The sequence below is a fragment of the Saccopteryx leptura genome, chromosome 2 (assembly GCF_036850995.1).
Source record: "Saccopteryx leptura isolate mSacLep1 chromosome 2, mSacLep1_pri_phased_curated, whole genome shotgun sequence".
Lineage (NCBI taxonomy): Eukaryota > Metazoa > Chordata > Mammalia > Chiroptera > Emballonuridae > Saccopteryx > Saccopteryx leptura.
The window spans coordinates 44,788,505-44,811,309 of NC_089504.1; the positions used below are offsets into that span (position 1 = coordinate 44,788,505).

Genomic DNA, 22,805 nt, shown 5'->3' on the forward strand with positions numbered 1-22,805 from the left:
CATCAAAGTCTGCTTTATATATTTAGGTGTTCCTATATTAGGTGCGTAGATATTTATAACGGTTATATCTTGCTGTTGGATTGCTCCCTTTATCATTATGTAGTGACCTTCTTTATCTCTTACTATAGCCTTTGTTTTAAAGTCCAATTTGTCTGATATAAGTATTGCTACCCCAGTTTTTTTTTCATTTCCATTTGCGTGAAATATTTTTTTTCATCCTTTTATCTTCAGTTTATGTGCATCTTTTGATTTAAGGTGTGTCTCTTGTAGACAGCATATGTATGGGTCCTGTTTTCTTATCCACGCAGCTACCCTATGTCTTTTGATAGGATCATTTAATCCATTTACATTTAAGGTTATTATTGATATGTAGTTGTTTATTGCCATTTTATTCTTTAAAAGTGTATTCCTCTTTTGCTATATTCTTTTTATCCTTTGATCTGTTTTCAACAGGCCCCTTAGCATTTCTTGCTACCTTGGTTTGGTTATAGTGCATTCCTTGAGGTTTTTTTGTCTGGAAAGCTTTTTATTTCTCCTTCAATTTTAAATGATAGTCTTGCTGGATAAAGTAGTCTTGGTTGTAGGTTCTTGTTCTGCATTACTTTGAATATTTCTTTCCATTCTCTTCTGGCCTCAAGTGTTTCTGTTGAGAAGTCGAAAGTCATCCTTATGGGGGCTCCTTTGTAGGTGATAGTCTTTTTATCTCTAGCAGCTTTTAATATTTTCTCTTTATCACTTAGCTTTGGTGTTTTAATTATGATGTATCTTGGTGTAGATTTCTTTGGGTTTCTCTTTAATGGAGTTCTATGTGCTTCTTGAACTTGTGATATGTTTTTCTGCCTTAACTGAGGGAAGTTTTCAGCTATGATATGTTTAAACAAAGTCTCTATCCCTTGTTCTTTCTTTTCTTCTTCAGAAACCCCTATGATGCAGATGTTAGTTCTCTTCATGTTGTCCCAGATCTCTCATAGAGTGTTCTCAGACCTTTTGAGTCTCTTTTATTTTTTCTGCTCTGCTTCTGTGCCTTTATTTATCTTGTCCTCTAACTTGCTGATTTGATTCTCAGCTTCATCCATCCTGCTTTTAATTCCTTCCATTGTGGTCTTCATTTCTGATATTGTATTTGTCATTTCTGACTGATTCTTTTTTATTATTTCAATGTCCTTTTTTATATTTGTTATCTCTTTATTTAGATGTTCTTAATGACCATCTATTGTTGTTCTAATATCTTTGAGCATCTTAACAATTGTTATTTTAAACTCTGCATCTGGTAATTTGGTTATATCTGACTCATTTAGGTCCTTTTCTAGGGATTTCTCTTGATTCATATGTGTTGCATTTCTCTGCCTTCTCATTTTGTCTGTGTAAAAGAAGGTTTTGGCCACTGGAGTCCACTGGGTTTGGCCTCTGTGTTTTGTAGGTGTGGTCTGTCTGCAGGCCCACCGCTCCCTCTGCTGTTACCACCTAGGGCGTTCGGGTATGGGCATTGCCGGATGACTGCCCACTGGGGCTGTTGCTGTGGTTTCTGCCTCTCCTTCATGGGAGTGGCTGTGATCATGTGCTTGGGTGTACAAGCCTATGTGGCCTTGGCCTTCGCACCGCCCCCATGGGTGGCATTATGCTTGGCCCTGAGGGCAGTGGTAAGCACCTTTGCTCACTGCGGGTCTACACCTGATTCCAGCTTTTTTTGTTTTTTTATTTTATTTTATTTTATTTTATTTTATTTATTTATTTATTTTAGAAATGAGAGAGAGAAGAGGGGGAGGCGCAGGAAGCATCAACTCACATATGTGCCTTGACCAGGCAAGCCCAGGGTTTTGAACCAGCAACCTCAGCGTTCCAGGTCTATGCTTGATCCACTGTAACACCACCAGTCAGGATGATTCCGGGTTTTTGTGGGACGGCTGCAAGCCTTGGCTCCACAGGCCGGGTGAATCTGCGTGCCCACACTCAGTAGTGGGACTCTGCCTGTTCTGGGCTTTTGGCTCCACCCCCGTGGCAGGAGCCGGCTCCCAAGTCAGGCCACAAGCCTTGGTTCCACAGGCGGGGCAAGGCTGTGATCCTGTGCCCTTGCTCAAAGGTGGGTCTCCGCCCCTTCTGGGGCTCCTGCCCTCCCCCTGCAGGCTGGATTGCAGGCTGCCTGCAGCTGGGCTTGACCACTTTTGCATGTCCCCTCTTCCCCAGCCGGGCAAGACTGAGCTCTCACCTGGGCCTCAGTGATGGCCAGCCTACTTCCGCCCTTGCTGACAGAACCACGCTTCTGCCTCCCGCCGCTGCCCCCACCAGAGCCCTCAGCTGTGTGGGTGGGGGTGCTGCAGCTCAGACCCTAACACTTACTCCTGTCATCCTGAAAGCTCCCTCCTCCTAAGCGACTCTGCTCTGAGTGCCGTGGGAGAGCTTGTTTGGCTGATGTCCTACTTCCCTTTGCTGGTATTGCTGTTTCTAGGGGAAATATTCACTTTAAATTTGGGGAGTGACTTGTCCCAGGGGTTAGGGTGGCTGTCTCTCAAAATGTTTCTCCCTGTGTCTCCTAGATTACACTCTCTTCCTGCTACTCCCGTCCACTCCTCTCAGCCATCCCCCAGAGCCCCAGGTGAGTGGCTGTGAGAGAGGTTTTCTGCGCAGTCCCTTTAAAAAGAATCCTTGGTGTGAGAAATCAGTCTCTTTCTCAGAAACAGTATCCTGTCTTGTTTCCAGCTAAATACTGTCCATACGCCTCTTCTAGGCTCTGGGGCTGCAGGCTGGGGCTTTGTTCCTGGGACTCAGGATTCTTCCCTCTCTGCTAAACTCCCTTCCTGCCACTCGAGTCTCTCCTGGCTGCCGTTCACCCTGGGGAGCTGGGCAGCCCACTCCGCATTTCCGCTTTTCCTACCGGACTCAGTGTGCCTTTTTCAGTGTTCCTTGGTTGAAGAGTCCTCCTAGTTTAGTCCAAAGGTTGTTTTTCCAGATGATGGTTCTTAAAATTAGTTTGTAATCCACTTTGGTTCTGGGAGGTGGAAGTTGGTACGTCCGCCTACTCCATCACCATTTAGTCTTCTCCCTACAAACTTTTACATGAGAAAAATTAAACAGTTAAAGCAAACAGAAAGGAAGACAATTTACTTCATTATAGCCTTGCAGCTTAATTTTACTTTAGGCCCAATTTGTTATTTATGCTTAAGCCATATAACATATAGAAGTTGCCTTTCTCTCTCTCTCTCTCTCTCTCTCTCTCTCTCTCTCTCATTCTATCTCTCCCTTTCTTTTTGTCTTTTAGCTATGGCTATCTGGATACAGATTGTGGTTATGATCCTTTTGATTGGCTTTTTATACATATTTGAGTTTCACTTATAAATGACTGATTGAAAAATAATGGAGGAAAATTAAATATAGGGTATACAGGGGCTAATGATAAGCCACTGCTAGATTTTTACCACTGATGTTGTCTACTGAGACAAAAGTTGCTCCCCTGGCTGAGGCAGAACTAAGGGAAGTTTGATTCAACTAGAACCAGTGTGTTTTCTGGGTTACTGATGGTGGTGGGTTTCCATGAATGACTGACAGGTCAGATCAGGTCAATTCCCTAATTAGGAGACTATCTTCATTTTAGAAGGAGGCAAGTCTCTAATTAAACTGATATGCAATAGAGGCTCCAGAGAGAGTGCTCAGTAAGTATAAAATGTTGCCAACAGGCAGAACTAGAACTGAAGACATCTTTTTTTTTTCATTCTGGCTTGTTTTCAAAGGCCAAGATAACACTAATTAAAGTAGAGAGGAGAAAATGACCCCAGTCTTAAGAACTTATTTTGCCACATTTTCAAGTTCTTACTGAAATTGAGTCTAGGCTGTGTGTGTGTGTGTGTGTGTGTGTGTGTGTGTGTGTGTGTCCTGGTAACTATGGCAATACCCCCATTTTTCTGGCTGTCCTGGTACTCTCTTAAAGGATTATCTGCTTCATGCCTCCTCAGTATTTTCCATTACATTTTACTTCTATGTCTTAAATAAAATATTTATTTGATTCAAATCTGAATTCAAAAGCAGTTAGTTACATTTTATTTTTTATTGTGTCCAGGCAAGTACTTCGGTAGTTTAATATATAGAAACGTGATCAAGTTAGTAAATATATAACAGGTACTTGGACACTTGGTGTTTCATTGTTTTACTGCAACTCTTAAAGCAATAGTACCTCTTGAGCAGAGCCTGGACTTACTCAATTATCAGAGCAGGATTTACTCAATTATCAGAGAAAAATGTTCTCTTCTAAAGTAATAGTGATGGAAACTTCCAATGGTGGTTGAAAAATTTGACAGAAATGTTACAACAGTATAAAACCTATCCCTACATTGTCTTCCTCATTTGAATGAATTTGTTTTCTTAGAAGAAAACATGAAACAGCATTTTCATGTGCAGGAAAACACTTGATAGAAAGCTGTATCTGCATCCTGTGGTACAATCATGAGGTTGTTGTGTTATCATTTAGTTTTGGGCAGAAATGAACAGAAACAATTATGCAAAAATAGAGACATATCCATTCACTTACTAACAGACTATCAGGAATGAGAGGCAGATTATGTTTTAGGTGAAGCAGTGAGATTTCTAACTAAAAGGCTAAAGAAAATACTCATTCCATTCTTGTGCAAGCAATCTGAATTATTTGTTTTATTCGAGAAGCAAGGTTAACTTAGTGTGAACTTTGGAACCCAATTCTTTGGTCCAAACCCCAGCTTTTATTAGCTGTGTGACCATGGGTAAGTCACTTAAGCCTCTCTGTGTTTCATTTTCCTTATCAGTAACATGAGGGTGAAAATAATAGCACCCACCTCAGGATAATTGTGGGGATTGAGTTAACATAGGAAAAGGTTTAGGGAATGGGCACAAAGAAAGCACTCTATAAGTTTTAGGCATTATTATTAGTTTATAATGCTATAATTTTTCTTTATCCCAAATAATATTTTTCACTGTATATAAACTCATGCATTTATTTATGGAAAGGTGGTTATTTCTAATAAGCATATTTTTAAAAAGACAGCATTACAAAGCAAAGCAATCTATAGATTCAATGCAATTCTTATCAAGATACCTATGATGTATCTCACAGTAGAACAAATATTCAAAAAATTTATATGGAACCACAAAAGACCCTCAACAACCACAACAATCTTGAGGAAAAAGAACAAAGTTGGAGGAATCATGCTATCTGATATTAAACTATACTATAAGGCCATAGTAATTTAAACAGCATGGTGCTGGCATAAAAACAGACATATAGATCAATGAAACGGAATAGAAAGCCCAGAAATAAACCCAAACCTTTATGGTCAATTAATATTTGATAAAAGAAAAAAGAACATATAATGCAGTAAAGATAAGTCTATTCAATAAATGGTGGTGGGAATATTGAACAGATACATGCCAAAAATGAAATTAGACCATCTTCTTACACCATACACAAGAATAAACTCAAAATGGATTAGCAATTTAAATGTAAGACTCAAAACAATTAAAATCCTAAGAGAAAACAAAGGCAGTATAATTTTAGATATTTCTCATAGCAAATTTTTTTTTCTGATAAGTCTCCTTGGGCAAGGGAAACAAAGGAAAAAAATAAACAAAGGGGACTGCAACAAACTAAAAACTTTTTGCACAGCCAAGAAAGACATCAACAAAATGAAAAGACAACCACTGAATGGGGGAACATATTTGCCAATGATATATCTGATAAGGGGTTAATATCCAAAATTAATAAAGAACTTAAAAACTCAACTACAACAAAAAAGAAACAATCCAGTTAGAAAAATGAATAAAGGACCTGAACAGACACTTCTTCAAAGAGGACATACAGATGGACAATAGACATATGAAAAAATGCTCAATGTCACTAATCATCTGAGAAATACAAATTAATACCACAATGAGATACCACCTCATACCTGTCAGAATGGCTACCATCAATAAATCAACAAACAAGTGTTGAGGAGGATGTGGAGAGACGAGAACCTTCATGCTGTTGGTGGGAATGCAGATTAGTGCTGGCACTATAGAAAACAGTATGGAGTTTCCTCAAAAAGTTAAAAATGGAACTGCCTAATGACCCAGTAATTCTGCTTTTAAAATATATCTGAAGAAAACTGAAACACTAATTTGAAAGAGTGTATGCACTTCTATGTTCATTGCAGCATTATTTATAATAGATGAGTGCCTATCAATAGATGAGTGGGTCAAAAAGCTGTGATAAATTTACACAATGGAATACTACTTGGCCATAAAAAGAAGGAAAACCTTACCTTTTGCAACAGCATGGATGGACCTGGAGAGTATGATGCTAAGTGAAATAAGCCAGTCAGAGACAAAGACAAATATCATATGATTTCACTTATTTGTGGAATCTAAACAAAATAGAAAAAGATTCATAGATACAGAAAACAAACTGACAGCTATTAGAGGGGAGTGGTGTGGGTGGCTGGGTGAAAAACATGAAGGGATTAAGAAAAACAAACAAACCTCATAGACACAGACAACAGTATGGTGATTACCAGAGGAAAGGGGATGGGGGAGAGGCAGAAGAGGGTAAAGGGGGGAAAGTGGTGATGGATGGAGACTTGACTTCGGGTGGTAACCAAATATGCAATACAATATACAGATGATGTATTATAGAATTACACACCTGAATCCTACATAATTTTATTAACCAATGTCATACCAATAAATTCAATATTTTTTTTGAAAAAGAGAGTAACAATTATCAGTATTACTCAGTTTGAATAAATCCATTATGAGGAATTTTGAATGTTAATAATTATTACAGGGAAGACATTTCTTAGGTGACACAGGTCTAATCACTCACTGGAAGCCAATGAGGTATTAGAATTTCAATATTCATGAATATTACTATGAAATTTAAAGTTCTTCAATTATTCCATTATTAATTTGAAATTAGAGTAATTGCCCATTGTAAACGTAAGGAGAGCAATGAGAGTTTTATGTATGCATAATATTTCTTAACACTGAAAGTCATAGGTTTCTTACTAGATACATGTGTTTTCATTATTCCTGAAAACTGAAGAATTATTTTAGAGAAAGACTGTGGAAGCTTTCCCTTGCTCTTGTTAATATTAAAAATTACCTACCATGGTATGCTATACAAAATGTTCAAAATCTCTAATCCAGGTCATCTTTGACAGTCTGTACAAGCCGCGGATAGTATCTGGGTCTATCATCTGAGGAGCAAAGATGAAAGCACTAGGATTTAAATTCGAAAGTTACTTTGCCTTTAATGTTAGGATAGCCATATCTATATGGAACTGTCTTACATTTGTAGTTATACTCTTCTGAGAGTGATGACACTTCTGGGGGAGTGGAAATATGTTTGCTACAAACCTACTTACCCTAAATTCTCTTTCTTGTTATTCTTCACTCTCACTTGTCTTCCTACAGTCCCAAAATGTTTTCATTCAAACCTGGTTACTAGTCTAACAGAAGAGTTTGAAATAAACAGAAGAATTGATGCTTTTGGAGGGCGTTAATTTAATACTAAATGTAGATTTTGTTAAGTCTAAATTGTTAAATTAATTTTAGTAAATCCAACCAGAAGGCCAATTAAAAATGTTGTTTGGCAGATATATATATTTTTTACTTTTCTGGCCATAAACTTAGATTTAACATTTTTTTCTTAGAAGTATAATTTTTTTAGATTGGTAGAATCATTGAGGATGATTCTCTGGCATTAATATATTTTTTTTATTTATTTTTATTTTTTTTGTATTTTTCCGAAGCTAGAAACGGGGAGAGACAGACAGACTCCCGCATGCACCTGACCGGGATCCACCCGACACGCCCACCAGGGGCGACGCTCTGCCCACCAGGGGGCGATGCTCTGCCCCTCCGGCGCATCGCTCTGCCGTGACCAGAGTCACTCCAGCACCTGGGGCAGAGGCCAAGGAGCCATCCCCAGCGCCCGGGCCATCTTTGCTCCAGGGGATCCTCGGCTGCGGGAGGGGAAGAGAGAGACAGAGAGGAAGGAGAGGGGGAGGGGTGGAGAAGCAGATGGGCGCTTCTCCTGTGTGCCCTGGCCGGGTATTGAACCCGGGACTTCTGCACGCCAGGCCGACGCTCTACCACTGAGCCAACCGGCCAGGGCCATATTTTAATTATCATGTCACAGGTGAATCTAATATGTAGCCAAGGTGAAGTATTGTTCAAGATCAGTGATTTTCAAATTTTATGTGCATCAAGATCACGTGGAAGACTTGCTAAAACAGAGTGGTGAGCCGCACACCTGGGGTTTCTTATTCAGTGGGTCAGGGGTGAAGACCCCTAGATTTCTAACAATTTTCTGGGTAATGCCGCTGCTGCTGGTCCCAGTGCCATCCTCTGAGAACTAGTGATCTAGGTTATCCGTAGATTCCTTGTCCTAGAAGAGGCTTATTTACTCTTGAGAGCTAGGCAAACATTTTTGTTTAAGGTTATCAAACTGCCATGCCCACTCAATTTTGAAAAATGTTAGGATGGGACTTATGCTCTCATGTTTCCTCTCATGCCTCTTGGGCAACTGCTCCCTCTCACACAGTTAACGTTAATTTGGCCTCTTCTTCTAGTTCACTTGTGAGCAAAATAAGCTTCTATAAAAATGTTTCAGGGAGCCCTAGGAAGGGCTTATATCACAGCAAAGAATATACTTTTGTAAGTCCTTCAACTTCACCTTGCTTTTTCTCTCCTCTCTCTCCTCTTGCAGTCAGGAGGAAGGAAAGTGGCAGAACTATCACGTTATTCTGCAGATTCTTTCCTCCTACAAGAGTCAATAAGGTTCTTTTCAACAATACCCTGGGGTTTCTTCTGGGTGTTATTCAGGTGTCAGATGTTAAGATAATGATTACTTACATCTCGTTATTAAATACACATCAAAATGATAACACTAAGAGTTCTCTGGATATTTATCTATATTACCATTTCTTAAGAATCTCAAAAAGAAACTCTGACATCTTTACATCTTTTCCCTGTCATTTTTGCTTTATGACTTGATTTTTATTGTCTGGAAATTTGAATTAGGTGTTCATTTTGTGTATTTCTTTCAAGTAGTTCCATTTCCATTTGCATTCATTCTCAGTGTATTTCGAGGCCAGGAGCAGTGGGCGTGGAGGGATGGGGTGGACTTGGGGATCAGGGTCAAGGTAAATTTGAGGTTGAGTTTTTCAAGACTTTGTGAATTCACTATTTTAATAACTTTTTGTCCTGTTTCTCCTTTCTAGAGTTTCTTCATTGGCTAATTATTATCATATTAGTTTGGAATGTGTGAAACTCAGTTTCTGCAAGAATGTCACTCTAGATGTGGTTAACTTTGCAAAAACTGGATGGTAAGAGAATGATGATTTGACTCATTTGTGTCCCTTTTAGTCTTACGTGTCATCATGAAGTGAAGTGAAACTTTGATAGTAGTTCTGCTTTGGTTTGTGCTTCTTTCTAAGTCCTCATGACTGCCCCCCCTTATTTAACACCGAGTTCTAGGAACCATTAAATATTTCCTAGAAAATACTGACTTTCTTTAAGACTAAACCAAATTTTCATGCCCTCAAATAGTAGAAAATGTTTTAGTTCCTTTGTACTGTGAAATTCATTTAAAAAGTTCTGAAAAATAAACATTTGGAAAAACTTAAGTGGAATAGCTTTGAGCTATGTTGGCTCTGTCCTTAGAATACCATTTACTAGTGATATACAAGCTAGGGAAAGAAAAACATCTCAGGAGTCATCAGAGTTGAATGACCATTTCAAGTGTTCCATATTTCAAAAACAATTTTATTAGTCCTTGTCCACTTTGTGAAATCTGAGGTTTATAAGTGAAATATAAGATTTTTGTAGTGAATTAATCTTTCATGAAATGAGGAAATCCATACAACAAATACTTCTATATGGATCCCTGAGACTTTACGTTTTATTGTGACACCTTAGTTGTTCATTGATTGCTTTCTCATATATGCCTTGACCGTGAGCCTTCAGCAGACTGAGTAACCCCTTGCTCAAGCCAGCAACCTTGGGTCCAAGCTGGTGAGCTTTGCTCAAATCAGATGAGCCCGTGCTCAAGCTGGTAACCTTGGGGTCTCGAACCTGGGTCCTCAGCATCCCAGTCTGACACTCTCTCCATTTCGCCACCGCCTGGTCAAGACTTTTTACATTTTAAAACCAACAAAACAATGGAACAGTTTGAAAAAATTTAGTTTGCCAATTGTATATGTCTTATAAACATTAACTAATAATTTATTACTGGAAAATAGAAATTGAGGGCGTAAAAGACATGATGAAATCTACAGTGTTTTAAAAAAATCATCTCTAAAGTTATGGCATTCTCAAATGTGTCGGTGGCCAAAGAATTATGTCTTCGCCATCTCATTGTATGGTGCAGATGTGACCTCTTACTTTTTTAAAACTAGCTTTTCATTTTTATTTACCCATCTTCTATAACACTAAAGACTTGCAAATTAAGGAATTCATGAAACATCATTAGAAGTCTTGATTCTATATTTCCAATTACTGCATTAGTAAAAAAATTAGTGTCCTAATTCATTGCTAAGCTGAGGCTTGAGGGTACTGGTGAAAAAAGCCTTATTTGAACATCTCATCTTTTGAATAGCGAATTCTATAATGCTTTCCAGCGGAATAGGAATGCTTTTAGAATTTTATAGATGTCTTTCCGATTTCTCTAGCTTGTCTTGTTTTGTACTTCTGGGAACAGGAGCTTTAATTTTTTTAGTTAAAAAAAAGAGAGATTACTATTTTAACATAGTAATCTTGCCCCATAGAAATATACAGCTCTCCATTATTTTGGATGAATATAAATGTATCTCTGATTTCACAATGCACATAGTGCATTCCTGGAGCTAAAAGTAATTTCTGAGTGTTTGAGATCAAATTCATAGGTTTCCTCAAGAAGAAATCTATTTTGGTCTTAGAACATGATCTGCCGTTGTTAGAATATAAACTTGAGAGTATAAGTTGAGTGTATCTTAAGCAGTTCTAAAATAATAGGTAAATTTATAACAAGGAAATATTGACATAATTATTATTCCAATATTATCGACATTAAAATGAACATAATTAAGTTGTTTATAATTATTTATAATTTATAAAACCTGCCTATTTTCAAAAAGGCTTTGGGACCTCTTATAGTTTAAAAACACACATGACCACAATTCAAAATTATACCAAAAAAGTTTGATCAGAAACCAGCTAGAGAAAGAGTAGAAAAGAAATTGAGATCATGCCGAGTACCGCAGTTTCATACTAAATATAAAAATTGCTGGCAAAGAAGGCAAAATGAGAGCAACTCTGAGTCCTTTTTTGCTTTCTAAAAGGAGACCTGGTAATTCTTCATTAAAGGCAAAAGCAATACATTCTAAGGAGAGTCTATCATAGGATTTTCCTAAAATACTGAGAAACTGAAAAATTTAACAGTCAGAAAAAACTACATGAGATGGTGATCGGTCGGTATTTTCTTATTTTTCAAAATGTTAGAAAAAGTTACTGTTAATAGAATTTCCACACCTTTCCTTCATCCTACCATCATTCCCTGTGATGACTTCACTTTTTCCCGTCAGTTGAATGACTATCTTTTTATTGGGTTTGAAAATTTTTTAAAGGCACAGAAGGTAGAGGACTGGTTTGAAAATGAAATTCTTGTCCAATCCAACAAGTTAACTTGTACTAGAAGATTAGTGACATATGTACTTCCCTCACTTCTTCCTAGAGAGCAAGGTTGGTAAACCTTTTCTGTAGAGGCCAGTGTGAAAGTATTTTAGGCTTTGAGGGTCATGTTGCAGCTACTCAGCTATAGTATAAAAGTGAATAGGCATGACTGTGTTCCTATAGAACTTTATAGACAATATCTCTCCCAGCAGGGCCCAACACCCTTAACCTTTGGAATGTAGCTCATCTTTAATTTCAGATATTCTCATCATAGCCTCACTAACAAGATAGACTTAAAATATATACTTTTTGTTCTCAAGTTTGATGCTGTTTTTCTCATTTGAGAAACTTAAGTATTACCTGAGGTAATTTTAAAGACTTCATGCATTTATAATGCTAGGCACAACTATATTCCTTCCACATAATCTAGTCTTGTTTTTTCCTTTTTATTTCTTTTTTTTTTTAATTGAAGATCCTCCATCTTTATGGCTGTACCATCACTTCTGACCTGTTCAAAATAAAAGAAACTTACAAAAGAGTTGAAATATTTCATGACATTTCTGTCCATACCTGCTAATATTTTAAGGAAAATAGACATTTTAGCAATAGGGACTTTGAAAAATATAGTTAAATATGCCCAGAAATTTTCCAAATTAAAATAAGATATAAATTATTTTTGAGTTTAAATAGAGATAATCAAGGAATAATTGTATGTGAAATTTTGGCATCTGATACCAAAATAATTCATTTTTGTATGCCAAATTATCCCCCCCAATAATGATAAAGTAAAAAAGCACAAAACTTTAAATATTGGTGTTTTCTTGCTTATTTGTGTTATTTGTTTATAATATATTTAAACTTTTACCTGAGATTATTAATTGGTACATTGCACTCTACTTTTCTTCAGTCACTCTATGTATTATGAGAGAAAAATGTCAGACAACTCTGGAAAGAATATGTTCTCATTTATATCCTTGCACTATGGTTTTATACCACTAAAATGTCAAATGTGTTGATTTCTTCAAGACTTGTGTCAGGCATGTATTGCAGTGGCTTCTAGATAGCCCACATATTCCATAGGGTCCTTTGACAAACTGCACATAAGCTGGCCCTTAGACTTGTACCTCTATAGAGCCTATTTTATGCCAAGGACGTAGTTATACACTGCCTTTGGCTGGGTTACCCAGACCCTGAGATGAGGATTCCTGTGAACGTTAAAGGTTAGGAGAGTTGGGCAGGTGTAACTGGAAAGGGAAGGAGAATAAGCAATAGTGTCACGTTGGCATTGAGCAACATCATCCAGTAGGTTGACTCTGTCCCAGTTCCACTGCTGAAGGTTATGCAGATCAACTCAGAGTTGTTCTATACAGAGGGCAAGGAAGCTTGAACTCTATTCATTGTTCAAGGTCTACTTCCAGAGGATATACAAATTGCCAGGCACCTATGGCTCTCTGGACACATAGGCAAAGCAAACTCTAGCAGCCTGAAGGCAGTCCTCCAACAAGTGACACAGAGCTGATTACTGGGAGGAAAGGCACAGGGAAACTGAGTGGAAGGGGCAGAACAAGATAGCATTTGCCAAGTGCACTAAGAAGGGAAACGTAGCAAATTTGAATCAGATGGTCTGGGATTGAACAGCATTTCTACTGGCTGTGTGATTTTTATCATGACACTCAATGTGAGATTTATTTTCTTGTCTCTAAAATTGGGGTTAGACCTACCTCATGAAGGACACTAAAGGATTAGTATGTTTGCATTGGTCAAAACAGAAAAGGATCTTGGGAAGGGGAACAGCATGGAGGAAATACAGAGTTAAAAAAAGTGCTTAATGTTTAGTAAACAGTATGGCTGAATGGCAGGGCGAGGAGAAATGGAATCTTGTGGGGAAACTTAGGAGAGAGCCCTAATCTCTTTTTGGAAAGTCATGGAAATGATATCTAAGTTAAGATCTAAAGCAGGGGAGGAGGATATTTGTTTAAAATGTTGGCTTTAGCTGAAGTGAGAAATATTTCATCCTACTTCAAACATACAGAGATAGAGAAGAAAAAAAAACACAGCAAAAGGGTATAATATGAAGCCAAACTCAAAGCAAGGAAGGTGTGGTCAGTTAAAGATGACCACAAATTCTTTATCACTCTTCTCGTTGAGAGATGGTGACTATTTGCCCTCTCCTTCAGTCTGTGTTGGTCTTGGAGAACAGCTTGATCAATCGAAGAGGCTGACCTAACATTCTGGGACTTGTGAGGCTATACTGTAAGAGGCATTGAAGCTTTGACACAAGACTCTTTGAACACTCTTTCTTGGAGTCCTGAGGCACCATGTAAGAAGTCACACTATCTTGAGGGAGAGACTGTGTGAAGAAGCCCTGATAACACATGGAAAGTGAGAGTTGGGTTAAAAAATTTAAAACTGTCAATATAATTCTCCACATTAACAGAATATAGGAGGAAAAAACAATGATCATCTAAATATACTCTTGAAGCATCTAATAAAATGTAAAATCCACTGATGATAAATATTCTCAGCAATGGAGAAATAGAGAACTTCCCAAACCAAGTAAAGGGCATCTACAAAAAGAGAGGGCATTTCTGTTAACATCACAATTAATGGTGAAAGATTGAATGATTCCCTCCCCCCCAAGCCTCTCCAAAGCATGGAGATCTATTCTCATTTTGTAATTCTACATTGTACTAGAAGTCCAGAGCAGTGCAATAAAATGGGAAAAATAAATAAAATATAAATACTTCCAGATTGGAAATGTAGAAATAAAACTATCTCTTTCTTCCCACAAATGACTTGAGTGGAAGAAATCCTAAGAATTCTACCAACTGCCACTAGATCTAATTAGTGAGTTTGAGGAGGTCTCAGGGTATAAGTTCATCATAATACAAAAATCAGTTGAATTTTCACATCTTGGCAACAAATAAACAAGAGATATATCATGTTCATTGGTAGGCAATCTTAATATTAAGATACCAATTCTTCCAAAATTGATCTATAAGATTTAATACAATCACAATGCCAGGGTATATTTTTTTATAAATTGGAAAATTGATTTTAATATTTATATGAAAATACCTAAGACCAGACACATCCAAATCAATTCTGAAAAAAAAAAATAACAAAGTTGGAGGAATTATACTACTTGACTTTGAGACTTTTATCAAGCAATGTAAACCAGACCACATGGTGTTGGTGAGAGGATGGATATATAAATTGATAGAACAAAATAGAGAGTCCAGAAATAGACCTACACATTTATGATGGTTTGATATCTGACAAAGGTGATTCAATGGAGAAAGGATCATTTCTTTCAAAAAGTAGTGCTGGAAAAACTGGATATTTATATAGAAAAAATCTAACTTTTTACTCAGCCAATATACAAAACTAACTCAAAATAGACCGTAGATGCAATAAATGACAAATCTGTATTTCTAGGAGAAAACATAAGGAGAGTTTTTGCAACTCTAGGTAGAAGTTTCTTAGATGGGCCACCATACAATAAAACATTGATAAACTGGATTTCATCAATACTAAAACCATTTGCTCTTCAAAAAATACCATTAAGAAAATGAAAAGGCAAAGCACAGAATGGGAGATCTGGAAATAAGAACACTATTTCCAGAATGGTTAAAGAACTCTTACCACTCAATAAGATGACAAAAAAAATAGGCACATTATTTGAACAGATATTTTGTAAAAGAAAATACTAGAATGGCCAATAAGCATATGAGAAGCTAAAAACATCATTAGTCATCAGGGAAATGCAAATTACAACCACAATGGGATACCACTAAACTTATATGAGAATTGTTAAAATTAAGAAACTGGTGCTACCAAGGATTGGCAAGGATGTGCATCACATAGAACTCTTTACACTGCTGATTTCAATCACTTTGGAAAGCACTTAGTTGCTTGGGAAATTAAACAGCTACCTACTGCGCTATCCAACAGTCTCCCTACAAGGAATTTACCCAAGAGAAATGAACATATATGTTCCTTCTCGGAAAGATTTAAATAGGACTATTATAGTAGCTTTATTCACAATAGCTCAAACTGGAAAATACTCCAAATGTCAATCAACAAAGTTATGGATAAACACATTGTAGTAAATATGTACAATATAATCCTACACATTACTAGAAAGGAATGAGTTACTGAAATATGCAACAATATGAATTAACCAAAAAAGCAAAAGAAGCCAGGCATGGTAGAGTATATACCGTATGATTCTATCTACATGAAACTCTAGAAGACAAAATCACATGAATTCTATACCCTCAGGTCCTAGACCTGGGGCTCACTCTCAATGTGGCAACTACTTCAAGGTCAGCAGGAGAATCTCACTCCAGTCTGCTGGGACAGAGTCTTATACAGCATAATGTAATGACAAGAGAACATCCCTGCATATCCACAGGTCCTGGTCACTTGGAAAAGGGGAGGAGGTGTATATCAAGCATGTCCACCAAGGGGTGGGAATTTGAGGGCCATTGTGAGGTCATTCAGCTTACCAGAATGGGCCTTTTTTTTATTGTCCAGAAGTTAAACAGGAATCAATGTATTTTCACTGAATTTGATTTCTGTCTTCAGTTGCTGCAAATATAACAAAATGCAAACTTTGGTCTTAACTGAGAGGAACAAGATGAGACACACAGTTTGCTAATGTGGGAAAATTATATATAAACTTTGCTTGGTCACCACATAATAGGATCAGAAGATTAAAATGCAACGCTTCTTACTCAGCTGTAGTGCTGAACGTCTGCTCTGCTCTGGCTTGCAGATTGGTGTTTGGTACTGTTTGGAGCATTGTAGAGATATATTTTGCAATGAAAGGTTTACCAAAGCTGATAGATGCCAACATATACACACATACAACAATGCTATACATGGATTATAAAAATAACATGCAGTCAAAGAGGAAGTTCAAGTGGGTCTATAATGCTGTATTTTAAGAAAAATCCCCCCAAAATGATAAAAATGTTCACATTTGCTACTTCTGGATAGGGGTGTTTGGGTGTTATATTGTTCTTTTCTCTTTTATTATAGTTACATAAAGAGTAAGTAAATCATTATGTTGTAAATTTTCTGGAACAATCTTCTCTGTAAAATCTTCATCCCCCCCCCCCCCCCTATAACTTACTTAGGAATAGTAAAGCCATGAGTAGATATCATGAGAAAACTAAGGCTCAAGCTGTTGTAGGGTGCATATGTTTGAGAAAGTTCCTAAACCTACTAATTGGTCCCTCAGTGGCAATGCCATTACTTGGATATCTAGTTTCATCTTAACAGGCTTATCGGATCTTCTGGGACCAAGTAAGTAAAATGTTAAGTCAGTCTCTGAGGATGGCTGTTGTACCTGAAAGAAATTCTATAGGGTAGATTACAACAAGCTTTCATAAAAGCCTCTCCCATTGACTGGGTGAAGAGGAAGTTAAAGGGTGGTGCTCATTCCCCATTATAGGAAATTGGGCCAATTTATGATGTAGTAGGAAGGGATAATTTCTCATGACTTATCACTCTAGTCATTGTCTAACAGGAGGTTTCCTAACGGATGATCTCAAGAGCACTTACTCTGTGGAAAGACCACAGAACTAGAAACAAAACCAAAGACTAAGAACTTGCATGTTAAATCCAGTTAGGAAATACTAGATTAAAACAGCTTCATTCAAGAAGGAATACAATATTTCTTTTCTAAATGTATTTGTGGTTTGGAAATGTATTTGATCACCAAACTCTTTTCAATATTGTTTCACTATTTTGAGAAACATATTTTAACCAGATTATCTCTGAGTTTTAAAATCCTGGAGCAGCCACAGAGACGCTGATCTTTCTAAAAGTCATGCTGATAACTGTAGGCAAGCTCTCCTTACTTACCAATTAACTGTCTCTCAAAGGCTGTTCTGTTATCTCCGATTCCTTGCTAGCTGTTCCTTGATGCTAAAACAGAAAAGAAATGCCTGCTATTTCTTTCTTCTCCTCTCTTTCCTCTATTTCTTGAAAAAATTAGAGACAGATTATATCACTCCAGCTTTCCCCCTGAGTATATTGCTGGGGATATTCAAAAGCATTCCTCTGTACCTTGTGAGTGGCTTTGTTAGAGGCATCTTACAGTTTAGATATCCAGGTAGTTCCTTACTCTTTCTAAAAATCAACTCCTATTTCTCACTGATTTACATAAATACTTCAGATGGATAGTCAATATGTATTTGTTCCTAACAAATGTCTTAATTCTCCCTACTTTCCCCAATCTTTTCTGCCAATTACTTAACGATGTATAAACAAACACTTAAAAATTCAAAAGGCAACCCAATATTTATAGGACCCTTTTGAAAATCTTTTTATAAGCTGAAGAGCCTTTTCAAAACGTGAGTGATTTGGCCCTGGCCGGTTGGCTCAGCAGTAGAGTGTCAGCCCAACATGTGGAAGTCCTGGGTTTGATTCTCGGTCGAGGCACACAGAAGAAGTGCCCATCTAGTTCCCCACCCCTCCCCCTCTCCTTCCTCTCTATCTTGCTTCCCCTCCCACAGCCAAGGCTCCATTGGAGCAAAGTTGGCCCCAGTGCTGAGGATGGCTCCATGGCCTCCACCACAGGTGCTAGAATGGCTCCGGCCACAACAGAGTAATGCCACAGATGGGCAGAGCATCACTTCCTGGTGGGCATGCCGGGTGGATCCCGGTTAGGCACATGCAGGAGTCTATCTTACTGCCTCCCTGTTTCTAATTTTAGACAAATATAAAAACAAACAAACAAACAACAACAACAAAAAACTCATGAGAGATTCCTTGATAGAATGGACTGAAAAGTTCAGAAATAAACTTAAACACATACAGGAATTTAGTATCTGCAAAAGGTGGTGTTAAAATCCATGAGGAAGAGAGTGTTGAAGAAATGGTGTTGAGACAACTAGGTAGAACTCTAGAAAAGAAGTAAAGTTGAATATACAATTCACACCTGACCCAAAATAAATTCTAGATGGATCAGAGTTTTAACATGAAAAATAAAATCATGAAAAATACTTGAAAAAAAAATACTTTGGCTTGTTACTTGAGCTGATGTAATATGCTAAGGAGTGTCCCTGTGACAAGTCACAATGAAAATGTGGAAACTTTGATAGGAAAAGGAGGGTCCAACTCTGAACGAAAGGCTTCAACGACAATATACTTTTATTTTTGCAATAGTCTTTTAAATGTTAATTTTTATGTTTCACTGTCTTCTTTAATGTTCCTCTTCTTTTTTTCTTGTTATTTTATATTTTATGGCCAAATTGCGTTACAGCTAATTCATTTTATGGTGAAAATTCTCTCAGCAAAGATGTTTATAATGATGTTACCTAGACCCCTGAAGAAACATGATCCAGCTAACGGTGAGTACCAGCTCCCAGACACATGAATGAGAATCTCTAAGACCATGCATCCACAGTTATGCCACGATAACTACATGAGTCCAGGCGGGCCAGTGGAAAACCCACCAACCTGAGCCCTTCCCCAGGTGATGACAATGAAATTATAAAAAAAATATAATGATTGTTTTAATCACTGTTTGTTGTATTGTTATGCAGTGACAGTTTACTATTACATTAGGCCTAGAGTAGATTAGTAATAGATAATTGTTACATTAAGTCTGGAGATTAATATCAGTGGAAATGAGAAGATGTGTACACAAGACATTTGGAATAATCCATGTTTCTTTCTTTCTTTCTTTCTTTCTTTTTTTACATGAGTGGTGAGTGGAGGGGAGACAGAGAGACAGACTCCCACATATTCCCCAACTGGGATCCTCCCGGCAACTCCTGGATGGGCAAAGAATTGAGCTATTTTTAGCACCTGAGGCTGAAGTCCTCAACCTACTGAGCTGTCCTCAGTGTTTCGTGCTATTGGGCGACAGGCGACACTGGAAACAGTGAGCCACTAGCTGTGAGAAGGGGAAGAGAGAGTAAAGGGGGAGGAGAAGAGGGAGGAGCAAAGAAGCAAATAGTGCTTTTCTTATGTGCCCTGACTGGGAATCAAACCTGGGACATCCATATACCAGGCTGACACTTTACTCACTGAGCCAACCGGCCAGTGCCAATCCATGTTTCTTGATTATTCTTCAATGAAGGGACTCAGGAAAAGGGCAAAGTAGGTTAAAGAATATAAGAATTTAGAAACTAGTACAAAGCACTTCTTCCTCAGAAGTTAAGAATATTAACTCATCTATTTTGAAAAACAGATATTTATTAATTGCTGTTAACAATATAATAATATTTCAAAGATTCAGTTGAATAAGTATATTGGTAAAGCTTTAAAGGCACTGCAGGCTAGTCACTTTTTAATTTACATGGAAAAAATCAATTTTTAGAACAAACAGGAAAGCATGTAAACTCAAAATCAATAGCACTTTATATTGCACCAATGATAAAATTCATTTCAATGTACCAGCTGCCACTTGTATAAAACTACATTCACTTAGTAATTAGATTGCTATGACCAGGGCTTCTCATAATTTACCAGTTAAATTTGCAGATGGAGAATACCGGTGCTATTGACAGCTTGATAGATGCAGCAACTGTTGACTGTGTTGACTGTAGTATTCAAGAAGAAACATTTCCTCAGATGTTTAGCACTTAGCTGTATGTTTAAGAACGCTAGCCTCAGGAAATGGGTCAAATCTCCTACTTTATTTTATATTTTTAAAAGTCAAAGTAATAAGCAATAAAGAATTCAGAAAGAGGTAAAATGGAAATAGTCATAACTAAAAGAAATGGCGGTAAAAAAAAGTGGAGGGAACAGATAATGTGAATAAAGTAAGAATAATCTAGATGTATTTTCACAGGCTGTACAAATCACAGAAAGGAACATGTTGCATAAGTCATATGACAGCATGAAGGTCTCTTGTAAATGGAAGGACAAGATTTGTTTTAAAGGATCAAAATGAATGACAGAAAACGTGTACCCATAAAGCAGTCAGTATTAAAGAAACAATAGCATTGTTGAAATAAGTGTGTAAGATCAAAGGGAAACATACATTTGGCTATATCATATCTGTAAGAGTTGTTTTTTGTTGTTGTTTTGTTTTTTTTTTAAAAGTTACTCCAGTCTCGTAAACATTGCTGCCTACCAAGGATTTGGGTTAACTTTCTCTCAGGTTGAGGAGACAAGGATTGAGAAAAATTATTTGGATGTGTGAATCTGGAAGATTTGTGATTTCTATTGTGTATTAACTATATAGTTGGACCTGAATGTTGGACGAATATGCGTTAAGAAGAACCAGTGTACTCGGGGAATGGGATCTTCTGGCCAATCATACACCTTGGTTTGTAAGAAAACTGGTATATACAGACGTTTACCAATTTTCCGCAATTAGAAGAAAATAAAACACAACTAACGTTAATCAATTTGGAAACCTACCCTTCCCTTCCCTTTCCCTTTCTGTACAGTTTCCCACACTCTTGCCAACAACGTAACTGTGGGGCGCTAGATTCTTGGTTTTAACTGAGGAAAAATTTACGCCAAAGGGCCTAGCAACCAACTCCTAGAGCCCCAAGCCCAGTATCATGGCCAGAACTCGGCAGGGAAGCACAGTGGGCTCCCGGAGGCGTGGGAACCAGAGCCGCGCGCCCCTCCTCTCTGGGTGGGCGGAGCCGCCCCTCGGGAAAGTGGCGAGAGCCTACGCGCGGGGTTCAGTCTTGGACGGCCGCTCCCGCGCGCTGCGCGCAGCCAGAGGCGCACTCGCACCGCTCCCGCTCCCGGAGCCTGTAGGAGCCATCAGGTGTACATGCGCGGGACCAACATTGGAGTGCGCCGTCCTCCATCCGCCCGGTTGCCTCCCGCCGCCCAGACGGTCTCGCAAGTGGCCGAACCAGCCGGACAAGTCCAAGTTGCCACGACTCCCGAAGGCAGCAGGTGGCTCTGGACTTCCCGCTGTCGCCACAGTCAAGGCGCTCGGTGCACCTGGTCGCGTCCCGGAACTTTCTCGGCCGCCCGGGTCGGGTGGGATGGAAGCGGACGCGGACCAAGGGGAACTGGCCCGGCTGCGCTCTGTCTTCGCCGCCTGCGACGCGAACCGTTCGGGGCGCCTGGAGCGCGAGGAGTTCAGCGCGTTGTGCGCGGAGTTGCGAGTGCGGCCGGCGGACGCCGAGGCCGTGTTCCAGCGTCTGGACTCCGACCGCGACGGCGTCATCACCTTCCAGGAGTTCGCGCGCGGCTTCCGCGGGGCCCGTCGCGGGGGGGCGGCGTAGGGGCTGCGAGCAGCACGGGCCCGCGCTCTCAGTGTCCCGGGCCACGTCCGACCCTGGGGAGAGCGAGGAGGATGACGGCGACGAGGACGCGGCAGCGGCGGCGCTGGCAGTCCCCTGGGGCCAGGCGGGCGCAGGCCGGGCTTGGCAGGACTTCCAAGCGCGACTCGGGGACGAGGCCAAGTTCATCCCCAGGTGCGTGTCTGGGTTTGAAGGCGGGAGGTGAAAATGGCGTTTCCTGTGCAGACCCACTGAACCTTGCTCTTTTCTGCGAGTTGCTCTCTCCATTCACTGGCTCACTAACTTTTCCAAGACCAAGATCCCTTAAGAATTCAGGAAATGGAATGCATTCAGAATCAGGGTTTAGAAGAGAAAGATTCACTTGTCCGTTTCTGAGCCCTGCAAAAGGCGCTTTGTTAATTACAGAGACCATAGTGAAATCCTGGGCGTCCTGAGATTCTTCAGGGCATGGGTTTAGGAGCGCCGGCTCATTAACGCGACCTGGTTATGACTATCACCTGCTGGAGGACTTCCCTGGAGCAGTGGTGATCCCGGGCCTTTTGCCAATTTGGTATTTCTCTATAACAGTTTTGCATATATTTTCCTACTACTAAGTAGGAAAAGAGACATTGTTGGGCATTTATGTTGCTGAACACATATATATTCTTTGATGCCTACTATGTGCTAAGCATTTTAAGGAGTATATTTGTTTAAATTTTATAGTAATATTTGGGGGTAAACTTTTTTTCTTTGATTGATGGAGAAACTTAGACCTCGAAATTTATAAAACGTTAAGGTACTTGGACAGTTAATAAAAGTGCAGGGATTTGGTCCCAGATGTGAATTGAAAAACTTTATATACAACAGAATAAAATAATGAAATCATACAGTAAATATTCTACTTCTATGACTCCAGTAGAAATAACAAAGTTACTAAAT

General features: G+C 38.8%; 1 protein-coding gene across 1 annotated transcript in view; it reads left to right on the forward strand.

Annotated features, from left to right (window-relative positions):
• Nucleotides 1-21,107: 21,107 nt before the first annotated feature.
• The window catches only part of LOC136394575 (ras and EF-hand domain-containing protein-like), an 81,620-nt gene continuing 79,922 nt past the window's right edge, over nucleotides 21,108-22,805 (forward strand). The window contains 2 exon segments of the mRNA XM_066367914.1: nucleotides 21,108-21,854; nucleotides 21,856-22,061. Coding sequence (XP_066224011.1) covers nucleotides 21,186-21,854; nucleotides 21,856-22,061 — 875 coding nt within the window. The 5' untranslated portion in view covers nucleotides 21,108-21,185.